Genomic DNA, 23608 nt, shown 5'->3' on the forward strand with positions numbered 1-23608 from the left:
TTGCACATATTGCGTGTGTCAACTATTAAATGGCCCTTACAGTAACAAATCTGAAGCGTCATCTGTTTGTCACTAAAGCTCCTTTTCAAGTGGACAAAAACAAACAAAAAACAGACACATCTGGCTTTTGTATTTAATGGAAAAGGTTACAATTTAAGTCGTAACTTTAAGGCTAATAACTTGCTTGGTGGTTGCAGCAGCAGACTAACGTTACTTCATAGTAATATGGCAAAATAAAAATTCTAGGATCATTTTGTATATTTTCTGCAGATTTTACTGCTGACTCATACAGAGCATCAACCAACAGTCCAACAGTAACTTGATGAAAGTAAAAATGCTTTTAAAATGTTTTGCAAAATATTTGATTGGACGCAATTAATCAATATTTGGTCAATATCCACTCATTCAAAAACTGTGACAACTCTGCAGTCAGTCAGCATGAGCACATATAATTACAACAAGGCACTGTTTAAGCTTATAGTCTCAAAGATAACACTTGCCTCAACTGGTGCTGCTGCAGTGTGAAAGATGGAAGCTCAACAGGGACAAAAATATGTGAAAGATCACAAAGTACAGCAGGATATGTTCATGATGACGAACTCTGTTAGAGAGGAGCTGATTTAACTCTGGTCACGAGTCTAGTTTGTGTTGGGGTGCTGCACTGAATGGTGTTATAGACTCTTACTCTGTCTTTCTTACACACACACACACACACACACACACACACACACACACACACACAGGGACTAAATATTGCTCTGGAGTCTCTTAATAAAGTCAGATGTGAATTTGTTCGTCTTCCACAGAAACCTGCAGCGTGAATATGACAGCTAGTCGATGCTGTGACAGCCACAATGCAAAGTAACGCACAGCCCACTTTCTGACAGCACTCTGCCTATATGCTCAGTGTGTGTGTGTGTGTGTGTGTGTGTGTGTGTGTGCAGGGCTGATGTGAAGCCTCCTGACAGTCCGTGTGAATCTCTTCCAGTCTCTGATTATCACTTTGAGCTTCTGACAGTCCGACTCTTTGGATTTAAAAAAATGAAATAAAATTAGAGCTGGATAAGAGACACACGTCTCACACAAACACACAGGTGAGGACGGTAGCGGAGGACAGGTGACAGGTGCCAGGACATGTGCGCAGCTCAGGATTGGCTGCCTGTAGGTGAAACTGTGCATATTATGGAGGTCAATCTGGTCTTTGAACACCTCTGAACTACACCTGCAGGGAGCATTAAATATGGACAGAGCAACCAATACACCAAGTGTTGCATATTGAGTTAGACAGATAATAACAAGTCATCCGTTATAAAGAGAAACATAAAAGGGAAACAGGATGTCTGACAAGGTTTGGGGACAATTTACTGCATTTGTGAGAGACCTATCAGATGATGGAGAAAGAATGAGTGCTCCGTGATAGAGAACTTGCAATATGGTTATTTTATACTAAATTTTTGTGAAGATAATGAAATAATATTCACATGCTTTTAGGATTTATGCATGTCTAAAATATGACTTTATGTCTGAGAGGTTGTTTCTTTGTGGTCAGTGGTGCCTCACCGTGTGCTTTGACTGACGAGGCACCATCTGTTTTATATGTACCTACACATGTACGTATAAAGAATATTTTTTTGAAAGAAAATATGGACAAAGCAAAACTTTTCAGGCATAATTTAGCCATTAAAATATCTTAAACTGTATCTGTGTTATTTCAGTTTTGCTATGTGAAGCACTTTGGGCTGCATGTGTGTATGAAGGGTGCTGTATGAATAAAGCCAGGGGTGTAAATATAGACAGTGCAGGCAGTGTGGCTGTGCAGGGGCCCCTGGGCTGGAGGGGCCCAATGCCACCTGGAAATACGCCCGTGTTCAAAAAAGAACTTAAATTTAATCAAAAATGGTGCGATTTTCTATACATGCCCTGAAAAAGGCAAAACCTATCTCCATCATGGTTTTCTGTTTTTGTAAAATAGCATCAGTCTAATATGAAATTATGCTTATTCTACAGAAACTATAAAAACTATAATTTAACTACAGAAACTATAAAAAACCCAAGTTCGTTAAACTACTAATTTCCTATTTTCTCTTGTAGTTTTTGTCATATACAGATATATAACAGTGATTTCTGGGTAGTATGTGTTGATGCTGTCTAATATCAATTCTCAGTTTAATCATGTAACGAGATGAAATGATTTACAACAGTTAGTTTAGGTGTAAAATCTCTTTAGGCTGACAAGCTGAGCACATCTGCAAGCAGATATGACATAAATGAGGCAGGAAGGCACATTGTTGGTAAAATATATATAGACCTAAACTATGTATGTATGTGTGTGTGTGTGTGTGCGCTTCATAGCCAGTAACTAAGGTCTGTCATAATAGCGTGCACTGGGGCCCATCGCAACTCCCTTACGCCACTGAGTAAAGCTGAGTTGAGTTAAACTTTCAGTAATACTCATAATTGTCTATGTAAAATTAAATCTTACTGAATTCTTATATGATGATGATAATCAGTATTTTTAATACACTACGGTATGAGAAATGTCCCTTTAAGTAAAATTGAAACAGCATTTGAAATGTATAAACACATACACAAAGATAAATTAAAGTTAAAATAATAATAATATTAATAATAAACTGAGCAGATGATTTTTTTTTTTAAATAGTGGGGTAATAATTATATAAACATTAATTACAGACTCTGGGTTTAAGAATAAGGCTTAAAAAGGAAGTTTTAAAAAGCCTTAACTGATCACTTACCTTAATTTTTTTTAACAGAAGATGAGTTGAATAATCTGCATTAAATATAATAATAATAATAATAATAATAATAATAATGACAATAATAATAATGATGATAATAATTACCACGCAGTGCAACCACAGATGAGATACATTCCTTTATTGTAATTAAAGTTTTTAAACGTCTGCTCTGCCGCGCTGCAGGAATGTCACGTCAAAACATAAAGTTTAAAAAAATCTGCTCAGATAAAGAATTTCATCATCTGTGAAAATAACGACCAAAAAAAAAATAATAATAATAAAATCAACTGAAAGTTTTCAACCATTGCACGTCATTAGGCGGCAAAATAAATCTGGAATAAAACATGGAATAAAATACAAAAAGGTAGCAATCAACACAGTGTTATATGATTTAAGATTGAGGAGCAGTGGAGATACGGACTGAGAAGAAGAAGAAAAAAATTCCAGTTTTCATTTCTACATTTATCTAATAAGATGTCAGATTTATTTTCTCTGATAGATTCAGGATGTCGGATTTTATTCTGACAATAGTGTGCTTTAAAGTCAGCAAAATAAAATCAAGAACAGATTCTGTAAAGTAGCAGCCCTCACGCTGATCAACAGGAAGAGAGACAGTCCGAGGCTGCTCTCCGGACGGACGGACGGACACACACTCTGTCACCTGACAGCCGCTCACTTCCTCCACACCTGAAACACTCTGAACTCTGCGTTCAGTTTAGCCTCCTTCAACAAGACATCCCTCATCTGCAGTGAACACAGCTTGTTAGCAACACGAGCTGCTGAAGCTAAAAATGCTAAAGATGCTAACAAGCTTGTTTTTCATTTCCTGTTAAATTGAATGAAACCAAAATATCAAAACATCAAAGTCTTCCTCTCTGAGGATGTCGAGGAAGAGGAAGGAACACACTGTGGTTCTGCTCACACTGCGGGTTTATGATTGAACATGTGATCTAATATGACATCACAGAGGTTAATTTACTCTTGTACCCTCTGGTTTAGGTCTGATGACGTCAGGAGTACTGCAGCAGAGAAACTTTGCTCCCTTTGGACACTGTGGGAAATATCTTCAATGATGCCACAGACATAGCGACATTTGGTCAGTGGCCCATCAGCGTTAGACACTGTCGAACAGAGGCACACTTTAGCTGCGGTACGAGACGGTGGCTCATACTGACACTCCAGGAAACTCACGCAGCATAAATAGCGAGACAGTGAGCATAAGGCAGGGAGGAGAGGAGCTGGATGAGTCCAGTGTGAGACCAAAAGTCAGTCCAGTTATTTAAGAACAACATAGTGTGTTAGTTTGTGCACCATGCTATGCTAGTGACGTATATCATGTGATGTTACATTAGGTTAGTAATCCTCTTCTCCACGGCATAAAAAACCCGCTAACACCGGCTATCATCTGGCTTTTGAATGACTAAGGCTACAAAGGACTCTGCAGTAGTCACAGGTGTTGATCGGCTCCGACTGGCATTGATGGAAACACAACATACAGGTGAACGTGGTACTTTTAGCCCCTTAATCGGCGAGATGCAGCGACGCAGCACCACAAAATAACATCTGTCTCCGCCCAAGCGGCGCTCAAACGTTCCAAATGAGTCTGCACCAAGCTTGGAAGACAGACTGAATAAGGGATAAATAAAATGAAGTCATTTTTAGCCTATTTTAGCGGGTTTTTTCTGTTTAAAAAAAAAAAAAAAACACGTACAGGAGATAATTTTGGTGGAAGAGGTGAACAACAAACTAATTTATTTAATGAGCTAAATTGCATGCTTTTGCTGCCTGAACGTAACAAAGTAAATCTAAAAATATGACGTTTTTTTACCAACGTTCTTGATTTATTTTGAAAGCGACTGCATGCATGCAGTGAGCAGAAACTGCATTTTCTTTGTAAACAGAAGTTTATTTTGAAAAGAGACGATGCACATAACAGGCGTCAATTGACACGCCTTCCCTGAATGTCCAAAACTGACGCAGGAGGTGTACTTAGTGTGTCATACTCTGACGTGACGGGCCACTGACCAAGTGTTGGTATCTGACGAGCCGGGAGTGAGAATGTGTCGAATAAACTCAGAGTAAAGTCAAAGTGATTCTATCGAGCGAAAATCTAACTTTCCAAGTTTGGAAATGTTCAGGAAACAGCAGCAGTGAAATGAACCACAAAGTGAGATTCTTCCTTCTCGGCTCTCGTTGACTCAGAGAGGTCAGAAACCAGAAAGCGTTGCCTTCACTTGCGATCATACAGCAACAAAAACAAAGACTCTTGTTTTGAAATGCAAGTGACGGAGGAAGTGAGGGGATCGGACAGGTGACAGGAAATACAGGACACAAAATAACAACAGGATGCAGTCAGTCGTCCTTCATCACTGACTCCAGATCAGTTTCACAGCTCACGTTCCAAACTTCAAAATAAAACTGCAGATATTCAGACGTCAAGGTTGGTTTTGGGGGTTTTAGTGGAGTTTAGTGGTTCCCATGGTTACCTGCTGTAACAAAAAGCTGTTAGCACTGTTAGCATAACTTCTGAAAGTGATGGATAAAAGTCCCATGATGCCGAAATGTTATTTATGGATAAAATTGGACAGGTGGTTGCAGGCGTCCTGCAGTAACATCTTCACATTCCTGGTTTCAAACACAGACACTGAGCAGAGAGAAAATCTGCTCCATCAGAGAAAAAAAAAAAAAAGCAAAAGTTTCAAGATTGCGTTAGGAGAGAAGTCAACTACAATTCCCAGAGATCACAGTAAAAGACGTCCAATAGAATAGCTTCATGGTTTTGTTGCTGGGCGGGACATGGCAGGGAAAATTTTAGTTCACTTTCAAGATTTTCTGAATTTGCTTTGACTTTCATCATCTTTTTAAATTTTATGGCGAGAATGTGCTTCCATGCACACGAAGACCAAACTGATGGAGGGAAATAAACATCATTTCCTTTACCTATCTGTTGTTGCTGCGGAGCATCGAGGTTTTCCTTACAAATAAACTCAAATACAAATTCAGAGTGAGATTCCTCCGCCCACGACCACGCTCGCCCGTTCCCTTTGTGTCTGGTGGCAAAAATAAACAAACAAAGTGCTCAAAGTTGTAAAAACTGGCACCATGTGTGAATCTGTTTGGAGAGGAAAGCCATCACCAGGGTCATGACTAATGCTGCGTTCATGTCGTACGGGATTATGAGCTTCTGACTTTCATGTTTATAAAAAAATCCAACGCAGGAAGTTTATTTTCTCACTTTTGAATTTTGAATTCTGACAATATGAAGAAGGAAAAAGTACGAGGAGTGCAAAACTGTTGTTAGCATTACAGCGTTAGTGTAAAAGCATCGATCAGGAGAACAATTACTGTGGTGGGACATGAACGCAACACGAGTTCAGCAGAGACAAAAAAAGAGGAGTAAAAGAAGACGAAGTGTAAAGTTAAGAGTTTTCTTGCTGATGTTTTTTTTACTGCAGAAAAGTCCCTTGGAGCTGATTGGCTGCCTTCACTTGTCTTCATCACTCTGGGCATAAACAGGTGGAGCAGGGTGAGCTGGGAGGACTGGTGCATTATGGGTAGTGTAGTTTGACCGGAGCCAGTCAGGACTGTCTGTTGTGTGTGTGTGGACTCTATGAGATGGCCTTGGCCTCGGGTAAGAAGGCCTCCCAGTATTTTATCAGCTGCGGAGAAAAAAGGAAATTATTCACTTTTCATAGACGTTCATTATATTACAGTGAATTAAACTTCACATGTAAACCATCTTATATATCATATTCCACTCTAATGTACTGTGGCTGCCACTAGTAAAATGAGATCATTTCATCAAACTGAACACTGTGTGCACATGATGTGTCACAAACTTCATTTTTAAATTTCAAAATCAAAGATTTCCTCTTTGAAAATGCAAAATTACTGCCAAAATGAATATTAAAAGTCAGTCATAAAAAAAATTGTGAAATTGAATGTGCATTTAAATTTATATTCAGAATTAGAATAACTTTATTATCCACTGTAAATCACAAAGCAATTTGCAATTTGTCTTTGATGGCCTTAAATTAAGTAAAAAAATAGATAAAAAGCTACGATTCACATTATTTCATATGTGTAATTTTATATAATGTGTGAATTACGTCCTTATTAAATCAGAAAATGAACTAAAATTGCCTTTTTCTTGAAGGAAATTTGACTTTAACCGATCTCACATGAGACGTCTCAAGGATTTTTATTTTATCAGATTTAAAATGTTCAATTCTTAATTTGTTGATCATCACGTGCAAGGATGCCAATGAAGCAATATTACATCAATTGGCCAAAGGGGGGCGCTATAGCAACCCATTGAAATGTCAAACTTTGAATGGGCATATCTCATGCCCCGTATGTCGTAGAGACATGAAACTTTGCACAGAGATGCCTCTCCTCATGAGGAACACATTTGCCTCAAAAACCCATAACTTCCGCTTATATAGATTTTCCACCATTTTGAATTTTTTGAAAAACACTTCAAATGGATCTCTTCCTAGGAAGTTTGAGCGATCTGCATGAAACTGGGTGAACATAATCTAGGGAGCAATATCTAAAGTTCCCTCTTGGCAAAAGTTGGAAAACTTCCTAAAACTGAGCTTCTATAAGGCAATGAATATTGTGGAGGGCGTGGCTCATCACATAAAGGTGTAGAACATCTCAAGGGTTTCACCCATCACCACGCAACTTTGTAGGCATATGACCACACATAATCTGAGGGGACCCCTCCATTATTGAGCCCATCAAACAAAATGGGGGCGCTAGAGAGCTCATTTCTTATCTAGGCCTAACCGCCATATGGATTTTTACTAAACTTGGTAGATATGTAGAACAGGACGCCTCAAGGTGACTGGAGAAATTTAACTCTAATTGGCAACTGGGTGGCGCTATAACAACAGAAAAATGCTTCAAAATGGCTAAAATGCGACCGATCGCTGTGGCTCCCCCTGTGGACCAATGTTGGTGTTGTTTCTAATGTTTGGTATGACTAAGTCATGGTATGGTATGCTGTACATAATCACGGAAACTGTCAGTGTGTCATTCTGTCAGTCAGTCATTCTGTCTGTCCCACGTTTTTCTACTCACTGACGTGGTCAATCTATGTGAAACTGCACATAGGCATTGAGGACTGGCATAGGTAGAAGGTGACAAAGCTACCAATGGCTATGGACTAGTAATACAGTCTTTGTCTTTACCTGCTGTTGTGTCTGAACCAGTGACTCCAGATATTTGATAATGATCGTTTTAAAGTCCTTCACTCTCTCTTTCTGTGCGACAGAAAAAAAGAGAAGATTTTTATACATTTATTTCAAAGCTCATTCACTCATTCATTCCCCTCTCATCCATCCATCAGATCGTCTCACCTCGAACCTGCTGACTTCTTTGCGTATGGTTTTGGAGATTTGTTCAAAGTCTCTCTCACCCTGCTGGACCTTCCCCTCCAGCTGAAACACACACAGACAGACAACACTTAGAGTTCATACATATATTTTAAAAGTTACAGAACAAACTCCTCTGTAAAAACCTTCAGAACAGAGATGTAAATCAGACTGGAAAGTTTGGTGTGTGTAAATACAACTGAACTGGATATTTTGGCTCAGAGTCTGAGGAAAAACTCATTTTGAGAAACAGACAGGATTGTGATGATGAGCTCTGATCTGACCAGCACTGAATTTAAACTTAATAAATAACACACGTTTTCACATCCCTGTCATGACGTGGCTGATCAGTGGTGATACTTTTAGTGTAGATGAAGTTTATTAATTGAAGTTATTGATATTTACTGAACTAACACAACAACCGCCGCCTGGTTACATGAGTCTTTAAAAGGCTGAAATAGTGATTAATTAGCTTAATTCACTGGTTATATGAAGCTGTCGTGGATAAAGACTCAAACTAAAGTGCTTTATGAGCCAAATGGATGCAAATTAAAACTCTGTTTGACTACATGATCTGAACGGTCACATGAAAGGGTTTGTCTGGTATTTAGGGGAAACATTTGGACCTGAAATCAAGATTTTTAACCCTAAAGTTCAGCAAAAGACTCTCAGGAAGTACAATGTGAGAGTATGAGACCTTCACTGACAAACGTCTTCATGTGACTGTGGATCGTCTGACGGCAGGAACGCAACAAAACACCAAAAACAAACAAACAGCATCATGAAAATGTTCAAACGGTGATAAATGTGAAAACCAAAAGGTGCAGTGAGGCAAATGAAAGGTGTGAAGCAGGCAGGCAGTCAGGCAGGTGGACACAGACAGACCGACAGACAGACAGACAGACACACATTCAGACAGACGGACGGGGCAGGTCCTACCTCCTCAATCTCCTGGTTGCAGGAAGGCATGGCAGGGAAAATGCAACAAAATTTAAGAGGCAGGAAAAAAATGTTCAGAGCTTCCAAAATCATAGAGGAAGATCCAGAGACATGAGCAAACACTGAGGAGAAACAAAAGCACCGACTGAAAGGAAAGTCCTCCCTGAGACTCGTAATATACGGACCTACAGTACTTTAATCTGTGAAGCCAACAGCCGACGACAAAACCATCTGAGCACAAAGTTGTGTTTACATGTTCTGCGATCAGATTTGTCCTCACATTAATATTTTGTTCAAGTTATATAATTTTATCAAGGCCAAGTTCTGGTACGACACTTTGAAATGAGCCATTAAATACTGATTCAAATTTATCACATTGAAAAATAATAAATTTAAAGTGTTTCTGTGTTTGTTTTATTATTTATTTATTAAGCTAAAACCAGTCACACACATGTCCGTGTGCAGACAGCAGAGTCAGACTCTGGCTGTAGTTCCTGTTTGGTGCCCACAGGGGGCAGTGTGGGTTAATAATCTGAACACACTGCTGTGTTTTACATCACTGAGTTACAGAAGCTGGATTTGATTCAGTGCAGAACTGCTGAGCTTTTTGTGTTTGTTTTAATTTACTGAGTCACACTGACACAGAAGTAACGTGCACCAAACACAGTGATGTTCTTGTAGCTGATATCAAAGTGTGAGGCCTGTCCCTGAAGGTGGAGGCTGGAGCGACATCCCTTTTCTTGTGCTGCTTTCAGATGCCTTACACAAGTATTTAAACCTCTGAACTCCGAAAGAAAAAAACTGGTGAAATGTCTTTCAAAAACATGGGGACAAAGGCTATGAGCAACTTGGTGAGAAATGTCCCAGAAATTGCAAAAAAAATATTTAGAAGATTATTTTAAAATAGCTAAAGAAAACCTATATTTATAATTGTCATTGTTATATACTTGAAATTTATGGTACAGAATTATTATAATTTTTTAAGCTGTTTTTCCAGGTCATTTTCTTGTTTGTTGGCTTGTTCTTAATTTTTTTTTAACCCTCATTTTTTTCATTAATTTTCTTGTTTTGAATTTTCACTTTTTACCAATTTCTTACAAGATTTCGTCTTTCATTATTCGTTGCCTTCTGCCCATGTTTTTGAAAGAAACCAAGCCAATCTGCTCCGGTCTGAAAAGGTTAATGAAGCATCATTAAGTTCATTTGTTAATTCAGACTTAAAACCTGTGTTTCACTTTATTTCAGTAAAGTTTCGGGGACTTTGTGTTTCCTCTGTCAGCCTTCTTCTCTCCATCACAGTGTCATGAGAAACCTAAATCATGGTCCTGTCAAATAAGTCTATTTTCACGTTGCTTGCAGAGAATAAGAAGCATGACGATGACGAAATTAAACTTTATATTCATAATGAAGAAATAATAAAGTTTCACTGACATGTTTTTTTTCTTAGATATTATAACTGATGATAAACTCTCCTGCAAATCATAAAGGTAGCCTCATATAACCAGACCTTTACCCAGCGCTGGAGAGACGTCGGCTGAGCCCATCCTAATTCTGCACCGAGGGAAAAAAATGCTCTGTGTTGTTTGTATTTCTTTAATCACAATGGTCTTGAGCGACACTGAGCTCAGGATGCAGCCATGACGCACAAACATTTTAGCATGCATGTTTCCAGCTCTGAGGTTGTTTCACACACAGCGCCAATGGAAGTGCTAAGACTAGTTTCTCGTACAGTTGTGACGTGGATTTTGGAAAAGGTGACGCGCTTGTAGGCGGCCAGTGACAAGTCTGCATCCTGTGAGCCAGACGATCATAAAGGTGATCACAGAGAGCAGAGGAGCAGCACGCAGGCTGTCAACAGTTTTGTTGTTTGCTACCTGAAAGAACATGAAGAAGAAGAGACGAGGCTGTTTTCTTATTGCTGAGGTGAAGAACATGTGGAAGGACATATTTTCTTCATAATCAGCTCAGCTTAATGTGAACCTTGACGCAAAAGCTCTTCCAAACTTTTCTAAATGTTGTTCTCATGTTGTTGGGGTTTTTTTGGCGGAGAGGAGGGTAACAGACAGGTTTGTGCAGAGAATTAGAAAACGCCATGACACCTACAGCAGCGAGGCAGCAGGAGAGAAGAAGAGTTTCTTCACAGGAGGATGTTCACACATGTCTTTTCCTCAAACGAAATGTTGTGGACACAGCATTATTTGGGGTAAATACAGTGTTTGTAGCTTATATTTATCTGCACATTGGCAAATTAGCCCCATTAAAGGTGCGCCAAGTTAGCGGTTAGCAGCTCCTGTTGGCAGTGTGCTCATGGATGTACGGAGAGCTGTCACTGGATTCATTTGACACTGAAGAAAATTTAAAAATGTGAAGACTGTCAGGTTCTGCAGTTATACGGAACGTGTATTTCCAAGCGGATGTTTATGGAGGTTTATTTGTGATTGACATTGAAAGTAATGACATAATAATAAAGTCTGAGTCAATATGAAGCTAAAGATCATGTGTGTATCACGTGTGTGTGTATGTTGAGATCTGATTGAGTTATGACTCAGAGAAGAAGCAAGAATTCAGACGTAAATGGAGGCGATCATTCTTTCCCCTCAGATGATGCACTATGAATGAATCTGCAGTGTACAGAGGTCTCTCTGTAGCAGCTGTTCAGCAGGTCTCCAGCAGCAGCAGCAGCAGCCGTGTGAAGTAAAACTCTTTTTTTGGCCTCAGAAAAAGCCTCTGTGTGTTTTCTGTTGGCTGTTGTCAAGGCGTGAACCAAAACCCGACTCCTGACAGGCGGCAAAACTCTCGTCGGCTCCAAATAAATGTTGGTTGTAACTCTACTGCGATCTGTCCTCGTCTGCAGCTTCTGACAGCAGCCTCCCCCCAAAACCCCACATCTGACAGCTCCTCCGCTCTAATACCAGACCCCCAACCCACCAGCCGTGCGTGTGTGTGTGTATGTGTGTGTGTACGTGTGTGTGTGTGTGTGTGTTTCCTGACAGAGAGGATGAATTTGTGTGGTGACAGCTTCAACAGATGCTCTAATAAAGTACTTTTCTCCTCTCTCCTGCTCTTGTTTGTCGTACTGAGTTCATGTTCGAGTCTGCGGGCTGAGAGAAAACAAGATTTATATATAAAACAAATAAAAAGAAAAGTTTTCACATGACTGAGCCCCAAAGGTGCGCTTGTTTTCTCTGACTGGACACGCCAACAGCCTCAGAGAGGGGAGAGTGATTCCTGAGAGCAGCGTCTCACCTGATTGAGTCAAACTAGACTTTGAGCCGTGCTGTGTAGAAACATCAATTATTAATATTATACAGCAGATAATCAGAGCGGCCCGTGGTGAGGGCAGGATCAGTGAATGCTATATACTGCCTTTGCCTCTATAGTGCCTGTGCAAGGACTGCTATTGCGTATGATTAAGCAGTGCACTGATTGTTTTAAACATTACTAACTTATCAGTCTACATCCCTCCCTCCTTCTCTCCCTCTGTGCGTGTGTGTCTCACCTCTTTGATCTCGTCTTTGGCCTGCTGCAGTTTGTCCGGTTTGTTGTTGAACTGCAGTTTGGCTTCAGCTTCTCGTTTCTTCTGCAGCAGCATCTGACTGTCCTGCCACTTCTGCCACGTCTTCATACGGTGGTCAAACACACCCTGCACACACACACACACACAGAGTTTAAAACACAGAAATACCTGACTTGACTGTTCATTTAAAAAAAAACCACTTTGAACAAAGACTTGAATTTACAATCACAAGACACATCATTTACTTATCATGGAGACAAATTAAACTTAACCAAAGTGACTTTGTTTATATTTGACTTTTCATCTGCTTTAGATGAACCCAAAAATATTCACGGCCAGTTTAATTATGAACAGCATCCTGTAACTGTACAAACGTCTGTGTTTTGTTGTTGTGTTTTTGGGATGTTTTACAGGAGCATACTGTAAATCCTGAAATGTTTTCCTCTGTTCAAACTGCGGTGAGTTTTAGCTTTATTTACTCTGTTTAGTTGATTTGTTAAATCAAACGGAGAACAATAAGTCAAACACAAAAAAGTCCAGGATGCTAACAGCTGTGTGAAATGCAGAGAGAAGTTTTAACACATAACCATGACTGAAGGAGCTGCGTGTGACACTCAGAGCATTGGTCTAGCAGCAATTTGCAGAGTAACGGCGTCATGAACAAAACCTTTTTCCACAAAATAAGCTCTGACTCTTGAGCTGGTTTTGTTCAGGATTCTTGATGCTACTAGCAGCCTGTGTTCCCCCCAGTTTTGCGCAGAGCTATTGCATCATCTATGAGGAGCGTGGCACAACGCACAGTGGAGAACGGCAGACCGCACTGCACACATGAGCTGTACTAAGTTACAGATCAGTGCGGTGCAGGGACATTTTTGAGGGGCAAAAAAAAGGGCAACTCTCTCATAAATATTAATAGAAAAATAAAGTTGCATACAGTGGCACATCTTTTACTGACTTACAGATTTAAATGTACTTTAATCCACATACAGTCATGACAGGGCATCATCTCATCTGAACATTACAGGGGTCATATGTTAAACTGGGGGTATTTGAGTATCAATCACTTCATTTCCTGCTTTCTGGTGAATTTTTCTGCATCAATTTATGTTGGAAATCTCTTGATTTGTGTAAAACTGAAACAGGGTATATGCGGGAATCCTGAGGTTAATTCCAATACCTTCGTAAGACTTTTTTAAGACCTTCCAAAAAGAAACCTTAAGACCTCATCGCCACTTCAGGCTGTCGTTAGCAGCAACGCATCTTTAACTTAGTAAACAGCTGTAGTTTGCAATTAAATCTATGGAGCACAAACATACAACAGAACTCAGATAAGATGAGAAGGAATAAAGCTTGAAAGAGTAAATTAAACCAAAGGCAGGTTTATTAAAATACACCTTAGGTCATAACAAGTAACACAGCTCTACAGCGCAACATCAGCTATTCAAGGCCAACTTGCTGAAAACAACAACCTTATGGCTAGCCCCTCACATGTGGGATTTAGGCCTGACCCAAAAAATTTGAAGCTTCAAAGCTTTGTTCGATGGCACAGGATTCGATTGTGAAAAAAAAAATAAAATCAAATATTCTGCCTTTTTTTCTTCCGTTTTTTGGGGGACCTTGAACACAACACTAATCATGCCGTCCGTTTACGGTTGTTTTTTTTCCCCTTTAGCCATATGTAAACTCAAAGAACGAGAAGCAATGTCTGTTAGGCATATAAGATTTCATGTTCCAGTTCCAGTTTGTGTTTTTAATTGATCGATTGCTTTTGGCTGGTTATTAAAAAAGAAAACATCTCCGACAAGGAAATAGAAAGCCCAGCGTGCAATGAATGGAGACCTGTTATCCTGCTTGAACACAGACGACTAAATTCTTTCAACAATGTGACTCAAAATAAAGATAAAATAGATTTTATTGATGTAAGATAATATGCTGATGGTGACATTTTCCACCGGTCTGCTGTGCTCTGAGTCGTGCATCTGTCTGCTTGTGCTGCAGTGCGCCAAGGGTTTTAATTTTTAGTGTTAAATCAAAAGTTAAACACTACTTATCAGCGACCAGAAGTGTTTTTCGTTTGTGAATATTTTTATCTTAATTCTAGAGTTGCAAGAAACTACCTTTTCACCTTAAATTGTAAGTTAACTTTTTTCGCTCAGCACCCCACCCCCAACACACCCGATGGCAGCCCGAGTGTGTCTACCTACACATCGTTGTTTGTAATAGTCGCGAGGAGGAAAATAAATTATACATTCATGGATACTTTTTGTCAAAGCTTGAATGCCAAAAAAATTTAATACTTCATAAAATTGTGATTAAGACTTTTAAATACTTTTTAATGGCCTTAATTTTCCTACATTTGATTTATCAACTTTTAATACTTTTTAAGACCCCGCGGACACCCAGTAAAAACTTCAGGCTGCAGATGACAATTTAAAATAAAAATATGATGGAATAAAATGCAGTAAGCTGAGACTCTAGTCTTTCTGTTCCGCTTTCAAATATTTATTCTCCTGTAGATCAACTTTTTACATTTACTGTTATTCCTGCTGATGTCACTTCCGCTATGTCACAAAGATGGCGACCGTTGAACACTCAACTTTTGAACCATTTTGAGTGTGTCAGTGGTACACTGCATTTTCCTGTACTATGCAGTGTGAATGCACTTGTGTGCCCAAAATATTGTGTTTAGTACAGAAGTACGCGATTTGAGACACCGTTAGTTTCATTTATTCACTACAGGGTGGCATTGAGGCGGCATGGTGGTGCGGTGGTTAGCACTGTTGCCTCACAGCAAGAGGCTTCTTGGTTCGAACCCGGGGTGGGGGATTGCAACCGCCCTTCTGTGCGGCGTTTGCATGTTCTCCCCGTGTCAGCGTGAGTTTCCTCCAGGTACTCCAGCTTCCTCCCACAGTCCAAAGACATGCAGGTTAATTGGTGACTCTAAATTGTCCGTAGGTGTGAATGTGAGTGTGAATGGTTGCCTGTCTCTATGTGTCAGCCCTGTGATAGTCTGGTGACCTGTCCAGGGTGAACCCTGCCTCTCGCCCAGTGTCAGCTGGGATAGACACCTCCATGTTGAAAACCACTCACATGCTCTGAATGCCACATGGTCTGTTCGAGATTAACACACTGATTATTAGGTCACAGTTTTATGACATCACAGTTCTCAATAAAAGATGAATCCTACCACGACTTGCTTCTACTCTACTCTGGATCTCTGCTCTACTCCTCCTCTACTCTGACTCGTTCCTACCTGCTCTCAGGTGTTTGGCTCCAGCAGCTCAGACAGCAGGATGGTTATTCAGCAGAACACAGTTATAGTTATTACTGGGTTTGAATAAACTTTATTGACTCCACACAGAGGGGTTCATGCCTCCATAGAGAGCTCCAAAGACTCAGTCGGCGTGTCATGGGCTTCAGAGTGAGACGTGCTCGTACCTTGACGGCGGTGATGAGGCGCACATAGTCGCCCAGTAACTCGGAGAAGAGGTAGAAGTCTGCGTTGGCCTGGTCCTGGTGCAGCTGGTCGATCTTCTCCTCCACCTCGGCCAGCTGGGACAGAGCTCGGGACAGAGCCGTGTGGTCCTCGCTGTTCCCCAACATGGCCGCCGACTTGGCGAACTGCGCCGTGTTCACGGACAGCTCTGAGAGAGGCAGAGGAGGCGGAATTTAAGAGTCGGTGATGCAGTAAGTGACAGAGGTGCATCCCCAAATATCTCATGTTCAAAATACTTTGATGACTGTCTGTTGTAAATACCTTTCCTGTGACAGACCAGAGACTCCACGCTGGCGTGAAGTTTCCTCAGCTGAACGTCCAGATTCTCAAAATGCTGCTGCTTCTCCTCAAACCACTGACACACACACACACACACACACACACACACACACACACACACTGTTTTAACTAATAATCAACAGACCAGTAATCCTCTCTTCCACCTGTACATCACTTCCTCCTTATTTCATCTTTCCGTTCTTTCCTCCTCTCTTATTTCCATCCTTTCTTTCTTCCTCCCTTCCTGCTTCCTTAATTCATCTTTGCGTCCTTATTTCCTCCTTTCCTTCATTTCTTTTCCCCTTCCAAACTTTATTTCCATCCTTTCTTTCTTACTCCCTAGTTCCTTATTTCCATGTTTCATTCACTTGCTTCCTTTTACCTTCCTCCCTACCTCTGGCTGTCCCTACTTCCTTGGTTCAAATTTCCTTTCCTCCTTCCTCCCCATCTTCTCTACGTCTTTATTTCCAACTGCTTTGCTTTAACAACACTACTAAGTACATTCTTCCTTCCCTGCTCCCTTCACTCCCTTCTTTCCTACAGCCTCACTGAGACCTCTTCTCTCCTCTTCCCTCTCCTTTTCCTCTTGTACGTCTTCTTTCCCTTTATCATTCCCCCAACTCTCGATCTTCTCTCCCTTCACTTATCTCCATCCTCTCTTTCTTCATCCCTCCCCGCTTCCTTACTTCATATTTGCTTTCTATTTCCTGCTTTCCTTCTTTTTTCTCCTTCCATACCTCTGTTTTTCATCCCTTTCTCCTTATTTAATCTTTCCATCTCCCATCCTCCCTTCTCTTTTTTAAAGTCCACTGTTTGCTATAACAACACTTTCTTTTTCATCTTGTCTTCCTTCCTCCCCTACTCCCTCCACCCCTCCTCTCCTAACTCCTTTTCCTCCTTTCTATCCACTCTTCTCCTCCTCCTTCCTTCTATCATTCCTCTTCCTCCCTCCTTCACTCACAGCGTCCGACTCGTTCATCTTGATGGTCATCTTGTTGACGGCGTCTGCGGCCTTGTTGACCATTCGGAGGAGTCCGGCGCTGCTCAGAGCCTGAGTGCTGACTGCCCGCGGCAACTGGACGACAAACAAACAAACAAACAAACAAACAAACAAACAAAGAGAAGGAATTTCATTGTTTGGTTTTTATTTCCTTGACTTGGTCCCATTGTTGTTGTTTTTTCTTTATTTTTCAAATTCTTCTCTTGTTTTTCTGTCATTCATTTTCTGATTGCTTCGATCATCTTTGTCTCATCCTTATTTTTCTTTCATTTACTCTTTTCTGTTTCATTCATCCTCTGCTTTAACTTCCCCTGACTTTTACCGCTCTTTAATTTTGTTATTGAATGTTTCAAAATCTCTCCATCTTTCACATTTGTTTTGTCTGTATTTCTCTTTGTTTCTTCTTAATCCTGTATCCTTCTCTTTACTTCCTCTTATTTCCCCCAATTCCGTCTCTCCGTTTGACTAATTTCAAATCTTTACGCATTTGTTTTAATAATTCTCTCTCTCGCCCTTGCCCTTGATTTTACTTTCTTTTGCTGGCTGTTCTGTTCAGTTTCTCTTGTTTCTTTCTCTCTACCACCACCACAGCTGTACCCAACCCCCCCTCCTCCCCTGATTGTAATGTCTCCCACGTTTTAGCTCCAATCAGATTTAATGCAGCCGCTTTATGTGCCGAGCAACTTTAACAGCCGCAAAAACCAACTCAGAACCCATCCTGTCAGTCTGAAAACGCCCCGACGTCCATCTGAAAATAGGCTCATTTCTCTTCATTTTGGAAAAGTTTACTTTTTTCCCGGACATACAGGGTTTTCCTCTGACGCTGGAGCACATTTGCCCCCCTCCAATCTCATTTAACAGGAACGGCAGCACCAAGGTGGACGGCTCGGTCCCCGGGGCCCTCGCTGACGGAGGGACGAGGGTAAATGAGTGGAGGCGGGGGAGTAAAAATAGCTTTCAATTGCAGCCTGGTCCCGGCCCTTCCCCCCTCCCTCCTCCTCCTCCTCCTCCTCCCCTGGTTGTGTTTCATTAAGCGGGCCGGACGGACCGACACACTCGGTCAAGCGTCCGAGTGATTCATCTGTTAAATTGGTGACACGCGGCCATTTATTCTGGACCCAACAACTGCCGGCTCCTTCTCAACGCAATCCCAGAAACAGTTAGCTGGGTGGCAGAGAGGGGTGATGAAGAGGAGGAGGAGGAGGAGGAGGAGGAGGAGGAGGAGGACAGTTTGAGCCAACAAGACGAAATGTTACAGAGGATTTAGTCGGAGTGGACAGTAAAGTGAGGAAACAGGAAACGCCGCAGGCCCTTAAACCCTGAGGCAGTTTTTAGAGGCTTGCTGGTTTGACCTTGTCGGGACGTTTTGCTGCTTGTTGGGAAAAAGAAGAAGAAGAAACCTCAGACAGAGTTTTTTGCCTTTTTTGGGGGGTAGTTGTTTGTTTTTGCCCCATTTGAGACAGTCCATCAGTTATTTAATCAGTCTGTGTTTGACTTCTTCTTATTATCTGATGGTATTACTGGTTCCCAGAAGATGCATCATTCATGACCCCTGACCTTTCCACCAGTGTCACTCTGAAACATCAATTCTAGTGAAGCCGATCAACATGTACCTGAGAAGTTTTTAAAACATTCTCAAAAATAAATCCCGTCCGCAGAGGCACTGTTATCAAAAAAGTCTCTGTCCAAATGAAAAGGCAAACGCACAACTGACGTGCTGCCAAACCAACAGGCAGCGACAGAACACCATCACTACAGCCGCACTCTAACAGTCGACCAAATGTTAGTTGACCAGAAAGGTCATTAGTCGGCAAGATTTCATTGGTTGAACACTAGCAGGAAAAACAAACAAACCTGAAACTCTATCAGGAGGGTTACATATACCGTATATGACTGGAGCATGTGTGACTTTACTTTCGTCCACTGTTCAAGGCTAACTGGACCTTTAAAGGCTGTAAGAACCGCTGCTGAAGCTGAATCAGGAAGCATCATTTGTTTGTTTGTTGTTTACCTCTGAACTCTCCAGAAACTGCAGGACGTCAGGATCCTTCAGCAGGATGGGATGCTTCACTGTTCTCATCAGATACCTGAAACATGAGAATGTTTACTCATGATGACCAGATTCAAATCCAGAGATTTGTTGTTATTTTTCTTGTCAAAGAAAACCAGCTTCTTCTTTGACATGACTGGTTGGTGTCAGCATGTAGCTTCCTTTATATTTAGTGGTTCTCAGATGTGTGTGAAAAGCTCTAATTAAAGAGGGCTGCTGCATGTTGCAGCTCTAAAACATAATGTAATGCTGCGTTCACAGCGACAGCTTGACCAGCCACATTATCACTGAGTCACTGTTAAAGTGTTGGTCAAACGCTTGTTAAAGTCGTTACGTCATGACCGGCTTGTGTGTGTCTGATACTTGCAACAAAGCACCTCCACTGAGCATCATCTAAAGTTTGTATTTGGTCAAAAAAAAATCTGTTTTCATCAATGTCTGAGCCCCACTTTACAATTTAACATCACATTTCACCGCCTCATTTCATCCTTGTGTGCACCACAAAGCACAGAAATCAAACACAACATCAGCTAAACTGAATTAATGAACACAGCACCTCAGCTGGAATCAAAAACACGATTGGCTGACGCTTCATCGTGTCACTGGAGCGCTGGAAAAGTTGAGGCTGGCTCAACTCTGCTTTGATCGCCCCTGTCAGTTTGTAGCTTTATGCCACCGGCTTCTATTGAAAATGACTCGCAGCCTGTTGCTGTGTCGCTCGTAGTGTGATCACAGCGAAACAGTCAGAGGACAGAAATGTTAATAAAACGTGTTTATTCCTCAGCGTACAGTCCAAACATTCAGGAATTCGTATAACTGAGGGTCTCTATCATGAAAAACAAAATATTCATGAACAATTTAAAGAAAAATTAAAGTGTGTGTGCGTGTGTGTGTGTGTGTGTCCATCAGTGTGGAGTTCTGCAGCTCTGAGCTCCATCAGCTGTCACTGACTGACCTTCCTGTCAATTAAACACCATCAGTAAAGGGCAGCAGAATGTCAGCCCCGCCCACCTCTCTGCTCTTCAGTATTCAACACACACACACACACACACACACACACACACACACACACACACACACACACACGTACAGGAACATGTGTGTTGTGATAATGATGTATCTAATATTTGTGGTTTAACCTTTTGGCCTGTAAAGTTCTGACCAGGTTGATCTTTACCATGACTACAGTGCGCGCGCGCGCGCGCACACACACACACACACACACACACACACACACACACACACACACACACACACACACACACAAATGTCTGATGTCAAAAAGACCAATTTAAACTACTGCAGCAACACAGACTGTTATCATTAAAGGTCCAGTGTGTCAGATTCAGGGGGATATAGTGACATCTAGTGGTGAGGAATGCAACCTGCAACTAGCTGAAACTTCTCCTGGTCAGAATTTCTTCAGTGTTCATTGTTCAGGAGGTGTTTAGTGGGAGTTTAATTATCCACAGAGGTCTCTTCATCTCCAAATAAACAGACCAGGTGATTCAGTCTGGTAAAAACACTGAATGAAGACGTTTCATGTAACAAATCAGTGTTTTTCCAATGCTCTTGTCGCAGAGGAGCTTCTAACTACAGTTTCTGTCTGTGAAAAAGTGAATGTCCCTATCTATCTATCTATCTATCTATCTATCTAACATTTTTTTGTAAATTCTTGGGGAAAAAAGGCAGTGAGCTAAAAGTCTTAAATGCAACTTGTTCTCTGTGTATAACAAGAAAGATTTAAATCTTGAATCAAGTCACATAAATTCGGACGTCTGTTTTACTCTGAAGGTCCGCAATACACAGAGAAATATGGTTATTCTCTATTTTTTCACTGTATTACAACAAAACAACAAACACCAACATATTTGTATTTGTATATTTGTATAATATATTGGTACTTATTGTATTTACTGTTTGAGCTTCTGATAATAAATGATAATAAAAAATGAGCTTTTTGGCAACTGATATTACTACTCAGATGTCAGAGTGTCCTTGAATGCAGCACAGACGATGGCTTTAAAAAAACTGTTGCAGCTCAGGACTTCATCACCAAATAATAATGATGTAACTGATGTGACCACATGTCGATTGAGCTGGATTTTTTATCAGCGGTAAACTGATTTGAACAGAAATAAACCAATGACTGCCTGAGACAGAGATCAATCTAAAAACTGAGGGTTGATTTGTTAAATATGAATTTTTCATACGTTATGTTTTTTCTGATCATCTTCAGCCTGAAACAAAAATAAATCCTCCAGAATCAGCGCCAGAAATCTGTTTTGGTGTGGTTAATATTTCCTTGTGGTCGTACCTCTCCAGTGCCGACCTCCTCTTCTCCACAAACTCGTTGGACGACTGGTCCTCCTTCCCCACCTTCACCTTGGTCATCCCTGCGGACAATGAGACACTCATTAACATAACTGATTAACAGCCGAGTCGAGGAAGGTCACGACTAATTAACATAACACAAATGCACAGGTACAATCTGTCAACAGTGACAGCTTGCAGAGCAAATTTTGTTGCATGTTCACATAACCGTTGAAGAGTTGCCCCTGGGTCGTAGAAAGTTCTCTTAACTAATAGATGGTACTTAGTATGAAGAGTCTGTTTTGTGAATCGAGAACAAAACAGTTTATTCACCCCTCTCCCCAGCAATGCTTTCCAGCTCCTCCTGGGTGACCCCGAGGTATTCCCAGGCCAGATGAGATATATAATCCCTCCAGCGTGTTCTGGGTCTGCCCCGAGGCCTCCTAACCACGTCAACTGGTCCCTTTTGATGCGAAAGAGCAGCAGCTCTACTCTGAGCTCCCTCCAGATGTCTGACTCCTCCTCCGATCTCTAAGGCTGAGCGCAGCCACCCCACAGAGAAAACTCATTGCAGCCGCTTGTATCGGTGATCTCATTCTTTCGGTCTCTACCCAGAGCTCATGACCATAGGTGAGGGTTGGGACGGAGATGGACCAGGAAATTGAAAGCTTTGCCTTCCGTCTCAGCTCCCTCTTCACCACAATGGTCCAGCACAGTGCTCGTACCTCTTCTGACACCAACCATCTGTCCACCTCACACTCCATTTAACCCTCAGTCATGAACAAGACCCTGACACACTTGAACTCCTTCTCTTGGGGCAGAAAGATTATCAGAGTAAACAAAGTCTATGTTTTATTTGTGACCCCCTGAATCAGACTGCTGGACCTCAGTGTGGGAACCATTCTATGCTGGAGTGCAGCAGAAGGAGTATGTGTGTGACGATGGCTTTACTTACCCACAATGCTTTTCTCTGGTGCGGGGGGGACGATGTAGCCTACGTGCAGGTACTTGGAGGCCAGTTTACTGTGCAGACCCAGAAAATCACTGAAACGCCTTTTTACTGAGAAGTCATTGCTCTTGAACAGAGACATGCTGGTCTGAGAGAGACACAAAAAGAAATAAGAATTACTGATGCGTTCATGTGTTCATCACTTCAGTGTTGCAACTAGTAAAGCTGTATTTTAATGACGGCCCATGGAGCCCACGAAAGTCGGGAGTGGGAAGTGCATGGGAAGTACTAAAGGCTGAATGCATTTGTTGCAATAAGTCACGCCCACTTTGACAATCATTACCAAACATTTGCTGCTGGCCTCAGGACTGTCCCCACATCATGCTCACCAAATGTCGTATAAATCCGATCAACTTTTACGAAACCTGACAGTTTTGGGTTTACAGCGGCCACTAGTGGTCAATTTGGGCCAAACTTGGCACTGAGCCTCTGAACGACCTCTGGAACAAGTGTGTTTAGTGTCATGTTGATATGATTTAGTCTGACAAAAATATGAAACAATATGTGCATTTTAGCTAGCAAAAATGTTTTGTCGTTAATAATTCGCACATTTTTTGACTGGGCAAAATTCTTAACTGATAACTTTAGATCAGGTCCATCTCGAGAGTCGACGTGCCAAGTTTCATGCAGGAGTTCGAAAAAGTAGGTTTTGGACGTGTGGCAACTTAGCAGAGTGTGGCGGAAGTGGGCGGGGCCTATGTCAGAAAGTCCGGCTGTATTTAGGGAATACATGGATACGAAGTTTATGATTATGTGATTTAAAATGTGAAGGTTACAGGAAAAAACGCGTTTGCATCTGTTATAGCGCCACCTAGTGGAGTATCTGCGCAATTTTTGGTATGGTCGGTCTGAGTCCTATTCTACATGT

At 41.2% G+C, this 23608-nt stretch overlaps 1 protein-coding gene across 1 annotated transcript in view; it reads right to left on the reverse strand.

Annotated features, from left to right (window-relative positions):
- Positions 1 to 2890: 2890 nt before the first annotated feature.
- Positions 2891 to 23608, reverse strand: part of snx2 (sorting nexin 2) — a 34616-nt gene continuing 13898 nt past the window's right edge. The window contains exons 6-15 of the mRNA XM_049579647.1: positions 22687 to 22828; positions 21736 to 21814; positions 19380 to 19455; positions 17330 to 17443; positions 16351 to 16444; positions 16032 to 16237; positions 12576 to 12719; positions 8123 to 8203; positions 7955 to 8026; positions 2891 to 6418 (exon numbers count right to left, since the gene is read on the reverse strand). Of these exons, the coding sequence (XP_049435604.1) occupies positions 6368 to 6418; positions 7955 to 8026; positions 8123 to 8203; positions 12576 to 12719; positions 16032 to 16237; positions 16351 to 16444; positions 17330 to 17443; positions 19380 to 19455; positions 21736 to 21814; positions 22687 to 22828 (1059 nt within the window). The 3' untranslated portion in view covers positions 2891 to 6367. The remainder of the gene's footprint in view (positions 6419 to 7954; positions 8027 to 8122; positions 8204 to 12575; positions 12720 to 16031; positions 16238 to 16350; positions 16445 to 17329; positions 17444 to 19379; positions 19456 to 21735; positions 21815 to 22686; positions 22829 to 23608) is intronic.

This window comes from Epinephelus fuscoguttatus, linkage group LG6, assembly GCF_011397635.1.
Source record: "Epinephelus fuscoguttatus linkage group LG6, E.fuscoguttatus.final_Chr_v1".
Taxonomy (NCBI): Eukaryota; Metazoa; Chordata; class Actinopteri; order Perciformes; family Serranidae; genus Epinephelus; species Epinephelus fuscoguttatus.